Source organism: Ranitomeya variabilis, chromosome 3 (genome assembly GCF_051348905.1).
Source record: "Ranitomeya variabilis isolate aRanVar5 chromosome 3, aRanVar5.hap1, whole genome shotgun sequence".
NCBI classification, from domain to species: domain Eukaryota; kingdom Metazoa; phylum Chordata; class Amphibia; order Anura; family Dendrobatidae; genus Ranitomeya; species Ranitomeya variabilis.
In genome coordinates, this window is record NC_135234.1 from 443,310,328 (window position 1) to 443,325,727 (window position 15,400).

General features: G+C 44.3%; 1 protein-coding gene across 1 annotated transcript in view; it reads right to left on the minus strand.

Annotated features, from left to right (window-relative positions):
• The window catches only part of NCF1 (neutrophil cytosolic factor 1), a 36,557-nt gene extending 21,566 nt beyond the window's left edge, over positions 1 to 14,991 (minus strand). The window contains exons 1-3 of the mRNA XM_077296456.1: positions 14,842 to 14,991; positions 12,769 to 12,849; positions 6,104 to 6,179 (exon numbers count right to left, since the gene is read on the minus strand). Of these exons, the coding sequence (XP_077152571.1) occupies positions 6,104 to 6,179; positions 12,769 to 12,849; positions 14,842 to 14,913 (229 nt within the window). The 5' untranslated portion in view covers positions 14,914 to 14,991. The remainder of the gene's footprint in view (positions 1 to 6,103; positions 6,180 to 12,768; positions 12,850 to 14,841) is intronic.
• Between the last annotated feature and the right edge of the window lie 409 nt (positions 14,992 to 15,400).

Genomic DNA, 15,400 nt, shown 5'->3' on the forward strand with positions numbered 1-15,400 from the left:
AGAAGCGTCAACCTCAACCTGAAATGGAAGAGAAACATCCGGCTGACGCAACACAGGGGCAGAAGTAAATCGGCGTTTAAGCTCCTGAAAGGCAGAAACAGCCGCAGAGGACCAATTCGTCACATCAGCGCCTTTCTTCGTCAAATCGGTCAGGGGTTTAACCACACTGGAGAAGTTGGCAATGAAACGGCGATAAAAATTAGCAAAGCCCAAAAATTTCTGAAGGCTCTTCACGGATGTGGGCTGGATCCAATCATGAATGGCCTGAACCTTAACCGGATCCATTTCTATGGATGAGGGAGAAAAAATGAAGCCCAAAAAAGAAACCTTCTGTACTCCGAAGAGGCACTTAGACCCCTTCACAAACAAAGCATTATCACGAAGGATCTGAAATACCATCCTGACTTGCTTCACATGAGACTCCCAATCATCTGAAAAAAATCAAAATATCATCCAAATATACAATCATGAATTTATCAAGATAATTCCGAAATATATCATGCATGAAGGATTGAAACACAGATGGAGCATTAGAGAGCCCGAATGGCATCACAAGGTATTCAAAATGGCCTTCGGGCGTATTAAACGCAGTTTTCCATTCATCACCCTGCTTAATACGAACAAGATTATATGCCCCTCGAAGGTCAATCTTAGTAAACCAACTTGCCCCCTTAATCCTAGCAAACAAATCAGAAAGCAAAGGCAAAGGGTATTGGAATTTGACCGTGATCTTATTCAAGAGGCGATAATCAATACAGGATCTCAAGGAGCCATCCTTCTTGGCAACAAAAAAGAAACCTGCTCCGAATGGTGAAGAAGATGGCCGAATATGCCCCTTTTCCAAAGACTCCATAACATAACTCTGCATGGCGGTATGTTCTGGCACAGACAGGTTGAAAAGTCGGCCCTTAGGGAACTTACAGCCTGGAATCAAGTCAATAGCACAATCACAGTCCCTATGCGGTGGAAGGGAACTGGACTTGGGCTCATCGAATACATCCTGGAAATCTGACAAAAACTCAGGAATTTCAGAAGAGGGGGAGGAGGAAATTGACATCAAAGGAACGTCACCATGAACCCCCTGACAACCCCAACTAGTCACAGACATAGATTTCCAATCTAATACCGGATTATGCACCTGTAACCATGGGAAACCCAGTACAATAGCATCATGCAAATTATGCAACACCAGAAAACGACAATCTTCCTGATGGGCTGGCGCCATGCACATGGTCAGCTGGGTCCAAAACTGAGGTTTATTTTTAGCCAACGGTGTAGCATCAATGCCCCTCAAAGGAATAGGACTCTGCAAAGGCTGCAAGGGGAAACCACAACGTCTGGCAAATTCTAAGTCCATTATGTTTAAAGCGGCGCCTGAATCCACAAATGCCATGACAGAAAATGACGATAATGAGCAGATCAGGGTCACAGATAACAGAAATTTAGGTTGTACAGTACTGATGGTAACGGAACTAGCGATTCTCTTGGTACGCTTAGGGCAATCAGAAATAACATAAGCAGAATCGCCGCAGTAAAAACACAACCTATTCTGACGTCTGAATCCTTGTCGTTCAGCTCTAGACACAGTCCTATCACACTGCATAGGCTCAGGACTCCGCTCGGAAGACAACGCCATAATGTGCACAACTCTGCGCTCGCGCAAGCGCCGATCAATCTGAATGGCCAGAGACATAGAATCACTCAGACCAGCAGGCGTGGGGAACTCCACCATAACATCTTTAACGGATTCAGAAAGACCCTTTCTGAAAATTGCCGCCAAGGCATCCTCATTCCATTTAGTCAGCACAGACCATTTTCTAAATTTCTGGCAATACGATTCTGCCGCTTCTTGACCCTGACACAGGGCCAACAAGGTCTTCTCAGCATGATCCACTGAATTAGGTTCATCATACAATAACCCTAGCACCTGAAAGAAGGTGTCTACATTAAGCAAAGCCGGATTCCCAGATTCCAGGGAAAATGCCCAATCCTGAGGATCGCCACGCAGCAAGGATATGACAATTTTAACTTGCTGGATGGGATCACCAGAGGAACGGGGTTTCAGAGCAAAAAACAGTTTACAGTTATTTTTAAAGCTCAAAAATTTGGACCTGTCCCCAAAAAACAAATCAGGAGTTGGAATTCTAGGCTCTAAAACCAGAGTCTGAACGATATAATCGGAAATACCCTGTACTCTAGCAGCAAGTTGATCCACCCGAGAAGCCAATCCGTGAACATCCATGCCAGCGCCAAACTCCTGAGCCACCCAGAGGTAAAGAGGGAAGAAAAGACACAACAGACTACAGAAAAAAAAATGGCTCAGCACTTTCCTTCCCTTCTTCTGAGATGCGATTAACTCATTGTTGGACAGTTGTACTGTTATGATCTGGTGGCCTAGGAGCAGCATAAGACGTACTCTGGAGAAGGTGGTACCTGTACTGACTGCAGACCCTGAACTTAACACCGCAACTAGAAGTAGCCGTGGAATGTACCTAACACTCCCTAGACATCTCGACACAGCCAGAGGACTAAATACCCCTAGAGATAGAAAAGGGAAACTATCTTGCCTCAGAGAAAATCCCCAAAGGATAGACAGCCCCCCACAAATATTGACTGTGAGAGGAGAGGGAAATAACATACGCAGACTGAAATCAGGATTTAGCAAAGGAGGCCGCTCTAGCTAAATAGAAAGGACAGGACAGAGTACTATGCGGTCAGTATTAAAACACTAGAAAATATCCACCACAGAAAATACAAAATCTCCACATCTAACTAAAGATATGGAGGGTATATCTGCATCTCCAGATATACCAGCTTGGCTGAACAAATCCTTATACAGACCAAGCTGGACAAGACAAACCTGGAAAAGAACTGAACAATAAGGCCCACAGCATGTGGACTGCAAAAACAAGGCCAGAACTTATCTTTGTTGAAATGAACAGCAAAGCAGGAGAGACCAGGAAGGGATGTGAATCCTCCAGGAACCATGGACAACTGGCACTGACTAAAGGGTCAAGCAAGACTAAATAGCCCAGTCAGGATTGCAATAAGTGCACACACCTGATGACTGCAGCGATCCAAAGACAGCAGCGCTACCACTTATAACCACCGGAGGGAGCCCAAGAGCAGAATTCACAACAGTCGGGTATTACCATGCGAGACTCGGACGTATTTCTCGCATGTGTGATCCCGGTCTAAGCGGGATAATAGAGGAACAGCAGAAAACACAGGTGTAAAATAACTCAATGATCTTAAATTGTATAAGGAGTACAAACTATTACCGAAAGAGATGTTTTAGGAGAGATGACAATTAAATAATGCCCTCTTTAAATTACAAGCCAATTTTATCCCCTCTCCGACATCAGGCATAATAGTACGCCAATGTCAGACTCCCTCCCTTTGATGTGGGCTCCGCTGCCGAGCCTACAACTTTTACGGCACATGTCAGTTGGTTTGAATAGCTGACATGTGACTATGAGTAAGGACATGAAGTCCGAAACGTGTCAGGCATGCGGGGGATGTTTGCCCCTTGACATTTAGTGACACGTATGTTTTTAACTTTTTACAAGCTATGGATTAAATAAAAAGACAAAATTTGAATTTTTATGGAAATCACCTGGTGCTGTTTTTTACTATTTGCCATGTACCTCTATCAGCCACGGGTGGAATCTCGTTCCACCCTCGGCTGTTAAATGCCGCCGTTAAACTCTGACAGCAGCACGCCGGAAATCCTGCCTATCTGCGCCCGTGTCACACGACAACCGATGGGTTGGCATGAGAACAGAGGTCTCCAGCAGACCTCTATGGTTGTCACTGCTGGTGGTCGGCGCTCATAGCAAGTGAGAAATTCTGCTACATACAGGCGATCTGATCATTGCCTGTAAGTAGCAGAGCCGATCGGGTTATGGCAGCTTCCAGTCTCCCATGGAGACTATTGAAGCATGCCAAATGTAAAAAAAAAAGTTTTTAAAAATATTAAAAAATAAAAGAAATTTAAAAGTTCAAATCACCCCCCTTTGGCTCCGTTCCGTCAAAACGACAAAATTATGTTTTTTTGGTCGCCACAACATTGCATTAATATGCAATAACGTGCGATGAAAAGATCGTATCTACACCAAAATGGTATAATTAAAAACGTAAGCTCGGCACGCAAAGCATAAGGCTTCACCCAACCCAAGATAACGAAAAATGACGCTATGGATATCGGAAAATGGCACATTTGGTTTTTTTTAACAAACTTTGGAATTTTTTTTCACCACTTCAATAAAAAAGAACCTAGACGTGTTTGGTGTCTATGAACTCGTAATGACCTGGAGAATTGCAGTGCCCCAGGGTCCTGGTCTCTGCAGTAACGTCATTTCCCTCTAGAGGGAGTGATGTTACGTTTGGAGGCAAAGAATGACAACCGAATCCAGGTAACACAAACATACAACACATTTCGCACTCCAGGCCACCAGGGGGACCTATGCTCCTATTTATTAGGGCACTCTTCACACTTAGGTAAAACTGGTTGCCTGGAGAGGAAGTTAGGCAGTTGCTGGCTGAGCTTTGCTCAGGTAGTTGGTCCCTGACAGGGGTGGGAGCCTGTCAGAGGCTGAGACAGAGGGACAAGGAGCTGTGCCTGCCCTAAGTGCGGCAGTTTCTAAGAAAGGACACGACAAGAGAACTGTATTGTAGAGAGGGTGAAGAAGTCATAGCAAAGGAGTGGATACCAGGAGGAGTTCTGCCCTACACAGGCTGCCTCCTTCTGAGGCGCAGGATCCCGGTAGCCGGAACACCGAGGGAGCAACAGTCCTTTATGCCTTGTTCCAGAGACCGTCAGGACAGCTAATTGCAAGTTACTGATCCGCCCCTATACCCAGGAGGCAAGGTGGCACCCACGAGAGGCCGGGGCATGATAGAGTCCCTGTAAAAAGCCTCAAGCCACCGGTCATACGGGTTTGTCCTATCCATCTGGGGGACAGAGAGAGAGACATAACATCTACGACATCTGTGAGGACCTTATGAGAGGCTTAGTAGTAAGGTACTACAACACCAAGGCGCTAGAGGAAGGCTACTGATTTCTACCTGGATAAGGGGACTCTGGATTTGCCTCCAAACCGGCCGGACTCTGCCTGCCCCGTGGTCTGTGCTCTGGACTGTGGAGGCTGAAGCCTTCAGTAAAAGGTAAAAAGACTGCAACCTTGTGCACTCGTTCTTCACTACGCCTCGCACCATTCATTATCTACACACCAGGAAGCCCTGGGGATACACTTCACCTGTGGGAAGGTATACCATCTAGCTGCCATAACATCACCCCAGCAGACCCCTCAAAGCAGCGTCGGTCACCCTGACCGAATACCAGAGGTGGCATCACGAACATTCCCTTTAAAGACCTTTCCTTTTTACACGGACGTCCCGAGGGCCACGGACCGGGTCAGCCACCGTGACATCCCCCCGAGAACCGAAGGACCCGGTACCGAGTACCCCTAGCCCTTGGGGGCACTCCAGAATCATAATGGGAGGTCAGTTTTAGCATTTAGTGAACATGGTTAAAAAAAAAACAACTGTGGTATTGCACTTTTTTTGCAATTTCACCGCTCTTGGAATTTTTTTCCGTTTTCCAGTAAAAAAAGTTATGGCTCTGGGAAGAAGGGGAGTGAAAAACAAAAACGAAAATACCTCCAGGGGTTAAGGAGTTAATATTATCTGTGGGCAGATTATTCTCTATTGGTGTTATAAATAGTAACGATGAACTGTGTTGCAACATTTTCCTGGTTTTAATTGTATAAATTTATCTGTCTGCATTAGAGGAAGCGTTTGCGATCATGTGACTGGTGTAATATGTCATGAGATGAAAAAATAGCAATCCCACTCTTTTTTTTTTTCATTTGTTTTTCTTGTTATGTTGTTATGATATATAAATTTGGTAATAAGGAACGCACATTTGTCACGCACATGCTTTTTTTTGTTTGCCAATGGTATCACGCAATAAACTAGAGGCAATTGATTTAATGCATAACTCCCATTCTTTTCATTCACTGGTATTCACTATTTCAGGAAAATTGACAACATTTTGCACAAGTCACATATGCTGCTCACTTTTTCAATATGACATATATACCTGGTAAGTGAGGAATTGTTCTGTGTTCTTTGTTGATTTCTCCAGACTCAATAGGAAACATTTCCTTCAGTGCTTTCTAGAAATTAAAAAAAAACCCTGCTATATAAATTTTGGAAAATTATAGCTTATGTACGATTTTTGAGATGAGCAATATTTACATAGCTTGTAATGGGCAACATGGTGGCTTAGTGGTTAGCACTGTTGCATTACAGCGCTGGGGTCGTGGGTTTAAATCCCACAAAAGACAAAAGTTGTTTGTGTTGGTTTACTCAAAAAACATACTGATAGAAAATTTTGATTGTGAACCCCAATAGGGACAGTAATGATAATGTCTGTAAAGTGGAGCGGAATATGATGGTGCTAACTAGTGTTGAGCGATACCGTCCGATACTTGAAAGTATCGGTATCGGAAAGTATCGGCCGATACCGGCAAAGTATCGGATCCAATCCGATACCGATACCCGATACCAATACAAGTCAATGGGACTCAAGTATCGGACGGTATTCCTGATGGTTCCCAGGGTCTGAAGGAGAGGAAACTCTCCTTCAGACCCTGGGAACCATATTAATGTGTAAAATAAAGAATAAAAATAAAAAATATCGCTATACTCACCTGTCCGACGCAGCCTGGACCTCAGCGAGGGAACCGGCAGCGTTGTTTGTTTAACATTCGCGCTTTTACTTGGTTACGTGAAGTCCCGGCTTGTGATTGGTCAGGGCGGCCATGTTGCCGGGACGCGGACCAATCACAGCAAGCCGTGACGAAATTACTTCACGGCTTGCTGTGATTGGTCCGCGTCCCGGCAACATGGCCGCCATTAACCAATCACAAGCCGTGACGTCACGGGAGGCTGGACACGCGCGCTTTTTAAAAAGCGCGCGTGTCCAGCCTCCAGTGACGTCCCGGCTTATGATTTATCACGGCGCCATGTTGCCGGGACGCGGACCAATCACAGCAAGCCGTGACGAAATTACGTCACGGCTTGCTGTGATTGGTCCGCGTCCCGGCAACATGGCCGCCATTAACCAATCACAAGCCGTGACGTCACGGGAGGCTGGACACGCGCGCTTTTTAAAATGGGCGCGTGTCCAGCCTCCCGTGACGTCCCGGCTTGTGATTGGTTGCGCCGCGGTCAACCAATCACAAGCCGGGAGGCTTGTATAATACATCAGCTGAGAGGTGATACATGGGAATGTGAGACACATCCTGCAAATTCGACCAAACTTATTATGCAATAATTGATGTTTTGACAACATTGGCAGTTTCCCCTTGTTTGGTTTAGTTCATCCTCACTCATTTTGTGCGCCGCGGTCAACCAATCACAAGCCGGGAGGCTGGACACGCGCGCATTTTAAAATTTTAAAATGGGCGCGTGTCCAGCCTCCCGTGACGTCCCGGCTTGTGATTGGTTGCGCCGCGGTCAACCAATCACAAGCCGGGAGGCTGGACACGCGCCCATTTTAAAATGCGCGCGTGTCCAGCCTCCCGTGACGTCACGGCTTGTGATTGGTTGCGTCTCCCATGTGACTGCGACGCAACCAATCACAAAGCCGGGACGTAATTTTAAAATCCTTAAGGACCTGAAATTACGTCACGGCTTGCTGTGATTGGTTGCGTCGCCCATGTGACTGCGACGCAACCAATCACAACGCCGGAACGTAATTTTAAAATCCTGAAGGACCTGAAATGACTTCACGGCTTGCTGTGATTGGTTGCGTCCCGGTCACATGGGCGGCACGCAACCAATCACAAGCCGGGACTCACGTAAAGGAAAGAAAAGCGCGAATTTTAAACAAAGAACGCTGCCGCTTCCCTCGGTAAGGTGCAGGCTGCGTCGGAGAGGTGAGTATAGCAATATTTTTTATTTTAATTCTCTCTTTTACACATTTTTACATTAATGTTGTTTCGATACCGATACCCGATATCACAAAAATATCGGATCTCGGTATCGGAATTCCGATACAGCAAGTATCGGCCGATACCCGATACTTGCAGTATCGGAATGCTCAACACTAGTGCTAACATAAGTAAGAGTGGTCCAGAATGTATTTCCAATAGGACTCTCTCTATTTGTGGTACTTTAATACAGGCAGGTTAAGGCCGGTGTCACACTGGCGACTTAAACGGACGAGTGCAATGCGATAAAAATCGCATTGCACTCGGACCAATGTTACACTATGGGGCAGCTCCCAGCAGCCAATTTTTTTTTTGTCTGCCGTTTTCCTCGGTCCAAGACAATCGCAGCATTCTGCGATTGTCACGGACACTCGGCCGACTCTCGGCTTATTTGCACCCATATAAGCCTATGGGTGCGAGTGAGACAGCACACATCACTCGGATATCATCCAAGTGCTGTGTGCTAAACGCGGACCCCGCCAATGGAGGTGATGGAGAAATTAGTTTCTCCGCCTCCTCCGTAGCTGTGCTCTGATCCCCTCTGTGTGAGAGGCTTGGTGCACAGACGCATGACACTCGGATCACGCTCGCAGCAGAGCAGGAGCCGAGGGTCATTAGCATATCGCATCTGATGCTCTCGCATCGGATGCAATACGCTAGTGTGACGCCGGCCTAAGGCTGCTGTGATCTATACTGGTGAGAAATAGGAACTGAAAGTTATCTCCTATTTATAGGGAACTAGAAATAGGCCCGATGCTATCGCTTCGGGACTGCGGTGAAATTAACATCTGTGTATGCTTAGTGGAGCTGACAGAAGCAGCAGACATGTCTCACACTGTTTGCATTTTCCAACATACCGTATTTTTCGGATTATAAGACACATCCCAAATTTTGAGGAGAAAAATAAGAAAAATATTTTTTAATAAAATGATGGTGCTTCTTATAATCCATGTGTCTTATTGCTTATTGGGGGTGGTGGCTGTAGTGAAGTGGGGTCTCTGGGTCGCTGCTTGTGGAGGCAGGAGTGGGGTGATGCCGCAGGCAGGGATAAGGGGGGCTCCGATGTGCGGCGCACTGCTGTGGGGGTCTTGTGCTGCTGCAGAGGTCTTGTGTTGCTGCCTGGTATCTTCGGGTGCCCGGCGGTTGCTGGCTGTTGCTGCGGGTGTCTCCGGTGCCCAGCAGTGCTGTATGGGTGTCCTGCGCTGCCCGGGGCTCTGCCAACATTTTGAGGCAGGCCAGAGCCCCGGCACTTCCACAGTTCCATGTGCGGTGGTCTCCCAGAATATGGCCACCGCCGGGGCGGTGCATGCGCAGATGGTGATCTCGGGACCAAGATCTCGAGAGATGAGATCTCAGAGCTGAAATCTCATCTCTCGAGATCTTGGTCCCGCTATCATCATCTGCGCATGTGCCGCCTCCGGCGGCCACCATATTCCCGGAGACCACCGCACAAGGAACCGTGGAAGTGCCGGGGCTCTGGTCTGTTGCAAAATGACGGCAGAGCCCTGGGCAGCGCCGAACACGCATGCAGCACCACTGGGCACCGGAGACACCCGCAGCACCGCCCAGCATTGGACACTCTGTAGGTCACTTGTGCCTGCGCAAGTGACACTGCCGCGGTGCCTTATGGGATTCGGGGACAACGGCCGGAAGTCCCAACTGGCGATTATTATATAGTATAAGTTACTAATCGTTAGGTGATTCGATTACTAGGAACCCCAGAGATTTCAAGAATGAGGCTCTAGATACCGAGAAGGAACTCTATACACCTCTGTCTGAATGGAGCATTAAATTGTCTACGAAACTGCTGGAAATAGCAAGCATAGTTCTCAGCTTTCTCCAGCAGTGCCATGGTGCAGAGGTTGCACCATGGCGCTGCTGGACTTGACTTGTTTGCTGGACATGACTTGTTTGCAGATATATCCTTGGTCTTCATGGTGTTGTTTGGTTAGTGGTGCTTCGTGCTTAATGGTTTTTCAGCCTCTGTGGCCTTTCAGAAAAGGTGTGTATATTACAGACAGACTGTGTGACACTTAGATTGCACACAGGTGGACTTCCTTTCACTAAGCATGTGACTTATGAAGGTAATTGCTTGCAACTGGACATTTTTAGAGGCTTCATAGTGAAAGGGATGAATACATATGCACGTGCCAATTTTTAGATATTTGATCTGATATATTTAATATATGCCTATATTTTACTGTCTTCACTAAGTCCGGGTTCACATTAGCGTTTCTGTGCGCAGTGTATGATCTGCATAGATCCGCATGTGTCATGCGTACATATCTTTAACATTGAGTATGCAGGGACATGTTTTTGCATGCGGATGCGTACAATTGTGTCGTTGTGCGGTGGTGTCCGGCGAACGCAACATGTTGCATTTTTGAGGCGTCAAATATTGCGCAATTGTCTGCATGCACGATTGCGTAAAAAAAAACACATTACTGTCTAAGGGAACACATTGGTATGCAAGAACATGAGTACGAATGCGTTTGATACGCATGCGTACTTTAGACTGCACATGTCCAGAAAATTATGTCACCGCTTCCATCATGCGCATAAAAAATGCAAAAGCATTGCAAAACCCATTTAAACGCATGTACACACAGCGTTTTTGTTTGTTATGCGCAAGATGATGCGCAGGCGTAGGCATGCTTTTGCATGCGTTTTGGCATGCGTTTGCGCATGCAGATGATACGCTGCGCACAGAAACGCTAATGTGAACTTAGCCTAACTTAGACTATTTAGTGCTGATCATAACACACAAATTGGATTACAAAAATATTTAAACACACGTTGTAATGTATCAAAATAGGTAAAAATATAAACTAGGCTTTGAAATTGTACTCTAGTTATTAGAACTTTTTTTCTTGAGTACTAATGATCCAGTCTCTGATTACTAACATCATTCATGCTACTTTATCTATTCTTGCTACCATCATATTTACTTTTGGATAATAGCACATACAGGTCCATATATATTTGGACAGAGACGACATTTTTCTAATTTTGGTTATAGACATTACCACAATGAATTTTAAGCAAAACAATTCAGATGCAGTTGAAGTTCAGACTTTCAGCTTTCATTTGAGGGTATCCACATTAAAATTGGATGAAGGGTTTAGGAGTTTCAGCTCCTTAACAAGTGCCACCCTGTTTTTAAAGGGACCAAAAGTAATTGGACAATTGACTCCAAGGCTATTTCATGGACAGGTGTGGGCAGTCCCTTCGTTATGTCATTCTAAATTAAGCAGATAAAAGGCCTGGAGTTGATTTGAGGTGTGGTGCTTGCATTTGGAAGGTTTTGCTGTGAAGTAAACATGCGGTCAAAGGAGCTCTCCATGCAGGTGAAACAAGCCATCCTTAAGCTGCGAAAACAGAAAAAAACCCATCCGAGAAATTGCTACAATATTAGGAGTGGCAAAATCAACAGTTTGGTGCATCCTGAGAAAGAAAGAAAGCACTGGTGAACTCATCAATGCAAAAAGACCTGAGCGCCCACGTAAGACAACAGTGGGGGATGATCGCAGAATAATCTCCATGGTGAAGAGAAACTTCTTCACAACAGCCAACCAAGTGAACAACACTCTCCAGGAGGTCGGCGTATCAATATCCAAATCTACTATAAAGAGAAAACTGCATGAAAGTAAATACAGAGGGTTCACTGCACGGTGCAAGCCACTAATAAGCATCAAGAATAAAAAGGCTAGACTGGACTTTGCTAAAAAAAACAACTAAAAAAGCCAGCACAGTTCTGGAAGAACATTCTTTGGACAGATGAAACCAAGATCATCCTCTACCAGAATGATGGAAAGAGAAAAGTATGGCAAAGGTGTGGTACAGCTCATGATCCAAAGCATACCGCATCATCTGTAAAACACGGCGGAGGCAGTGTGATGGCTTGGGCATGCATGGCTGCCAGTGGCACTGGGTCACTAGTGTTTATTGATGATGTCACACAGGACTGAAGCAGCCGAATGAATTCTAAGGTATTCAGAGCCATACTGTGTGCTCAGATCCAGCCAAATGCAGCCAAACTGATTGGTCGTCATTTCATACTACAGATGGACAACGACTCAAAACATAAAGCCAAAGCAACCCAGGAGTTTATTAAAGCAAAGAAGTGGAATATTCTTGAATGGCCAAGTCAGTCACCTGATCTCAACCCAATTGAGCATGCATTTCACTTGTTAAAGACTAAACTTCAGACAGTAAGGCCCACAAACAAACAGCAACTGAAAACCACCGCAGAGAAGGCCTGGCAGAGCATCAAAAAGGAGGAAACAGCGTCTGGTGATGTCCATGAGTTCAAGACTTCAGGCAGTCATTGCCAACAAAGGGTTTTCAACCAAGTACTAGAAATGAACATTTTATTTAAAATTATTTAATCTGTCCAATTACTTTTGGTCCCTTTAAAAACAGGGAGGCACATGTTAAGGAGTTGAAACTCCTAAACCCTTCATCCAATTTTAATGTGGATACCCCCAAATGAAAGCTGAAAGTCCGAACTTCAACTGCATCGGAATTGTTTTGTTTAAAATTCATTGTGGTAATGTCTATAACCAAAATTAGAAAAATGTTGTCTGTGTCCAAATATATATGGACCTAACTGTACGTCATAAGTAGAACATAATATAAATCAAAATGTCTAGTTCTGCATTTAACCTTCAGCTTTTCAGTTGTATAGCTAATAAATGCATTGTAAATGTGAAAGTTGGATGAGTCTATAAACATTCAATCATTTAGAAAAAAAAATGAAAAAACTTACATGAAATTCATATATTTCTGTATATTTTCTATACACAAGCTTCTCAGTAAGATCCTGCCATTTAACCATAAACATGTAAACCTAATAAAAGAAATGACACAACAGTACCACATGAGAATATTTATTGTAATACTTTGCAGAACATTATAGCCAATGTATTTATTAGCTTGTTTAAGGGAGCCGTTACATGAAAAAACACTATTGACCTGCAAATATTGGGTTAATCTGCAGGTTAATAGCATTCTAAACCTGCCCATTGGCTGCACATTGAGCCCCGCTGCTGGAATGAAATGAACTTTATTCCTCCCGGCCAATCAGACATGGAGGTGGCACCAGTGCGGGTTCAGTCATTGGTCTGTGCATTGAGTGTGACGGCTGTAACAGCGCCCCCAGCACTGACTGACCGCAGTTCAGCATTAGGGCTGATTGTCAGTCAGTGACGGGGGCGCGGTTATAGACGCCGCTCCCTATACTCAGCGGTGACGGGACCGGAGCTGCCCCCATGACTAAGTGCTGCAGCGGTGGGGATAAAGTTAATTTCCTTCCGACAGCAGAGCTGAAAGTGCTGAAGCAGGGCAAGTTCAGAACATTATCAACCTGCCGATTAATAGCGTTTTTTCATGTGACAGGTTCCCTTAAGGCCTCTTTCACATTTCCATCTGTACGGAAACCGTCGGCCCGACGTACCGACGGACATTGTGCAAAATAGTGCACAACGTGGGGAGCGGATGCAGTTTTCAGATGCATCCGCTGCCCATTATGAGTTCCGGGGAGGAGGGGGCGGAGTTTTGGCCGCGCATGCGCGGTCGAAAATGGCGGACGCGTCGCACAAAAAAATGTTACATTGAACATTTTTTTGTGGCGACGGTCCGCCAATTACCGACACATCCAGTGCACGACGTATGGAACGTGTGTCCATACATCGCGAAGCGTCAGTAATACAAGTCTATGTGCAAAAAACGCATCCTGCGGGCAACTTTGCAGGATGCATTTTTTTCACAGAACGACGCATTGTGACGTTCACATTCCGACGGAAGTGTGAAAGAGGCCTTAAGGAATTAGCAGTCATTTACCACTTAAAATAATTCAGAAATTACATATATGCCAGGAATATACATGTATATTTTCTTGTACTATAATAATGCCTTACATATTGATCTTGTTACATCTACATTTTTACCTTAAAACCAAGCACTTCTACAATTATGGTGTTATTTTATTTTTTATAACAGTCTTTTTTAGATAGAAACTTTTATGGATATTTCAGCAAAAACCCAATAGGTAGATTTAAAAACTGTTTTGAAGAAAAGCCGTTTTTGATGCCAATAGCATCATGTGTGTATGAGATTTCTGAAATCTCATAGCTTTTGCTGGTACTGTAAAACACAGCTTAACATTTGCATAAGAAAGCAGCAAAAAAAGCAGCAAAATTACAACGTTTGAACATAGCCATACACTTCAAGGTGTTTTCTTTTTTTTTTTTTTTTTAATTTGCGCCTTAAAACAGGTTTAAGTTATCTTCTTTTTCAAGATACAGTGTATTGAAATAATGGTAAAAGTGACCTATATACTGCACATCTTGAGCTTTTATTTTTAGTAAGTGTTGTGTGTCTAAGAGTTAGGCTTTTATCTACAAACTATATAAAAATGTAATTGTTTGAGTTTAAAGGCATTGTGGCAACGTGCCAGCTTGGTATCTTTAAAAAAAAATATTGGCATTAAAATATAACACGGTATATTTTTATTGTTGCAGACTTGACGTGGAAGGGTTATCTTCAAGTGAAGCCTGCAATCACACCTCCGACATTCACAATGGGATTACGAACGGAAATGTTGACACCGAACCCTGGTCTCCTGTCCCGAACCAAACAGCCTCATTTGCATAGATGCTGCTATCACATTATTAGTTATCATTGTGTTCTGTGAAGGAAATAAGTGATGGTCTTTTTTCAGACCCCAAAAAATTAACACAATTTTTTTTGCAAATTAACAAAAATATATTGAATTAATAATATTGAACTATAACATGATCATGTCACATTATGAATTTAGTCATGAAATATCTTTACTTACATAGTGCTGACTGGGAGAGAATCTTTTCTCAAAGCCAAGAAGCTGAACATGCCTAATGTAAGGCTCTGCCATTTCACAGTCCGTTCAGTAGAGTGATGCTGAGTTCCTTCAAAGATGTGAGAGTCACAAAGTTCCCTATGAAAGGAAGACAGTGAAAACTGCAACAGTTCCTCTATATACAGGAGGGTGGAGACAACATGCAGCTGGGATCAGCACCAATTGGTTGGTATTAAGTTGCATTAGTTCTTTACAAAGTAAGTTCCTGGTATAAAAAAAAGGCCAAAAGAGATGAAACCTGTATATGAAAGGGACCATTTTGTTGACTTTCAGGACTATTTCAAGAGACACAGAACAATAAAGTACTGGGCTCAGAAAAGGCATGTTTGTCAAGTTAAACCATTGACACTTAACCCACCATACTGTGTGTTCTGTTGTGGAATATTAAAGGGGATGTCCAGTAGTTGGACAACCCCTGCTTAATTACTAAGTTTCCTCCAAGTAAAACAATAACACCTATACTCACCTCTGGTGTGGATAACGCTTCACAGGTGTTGGCACT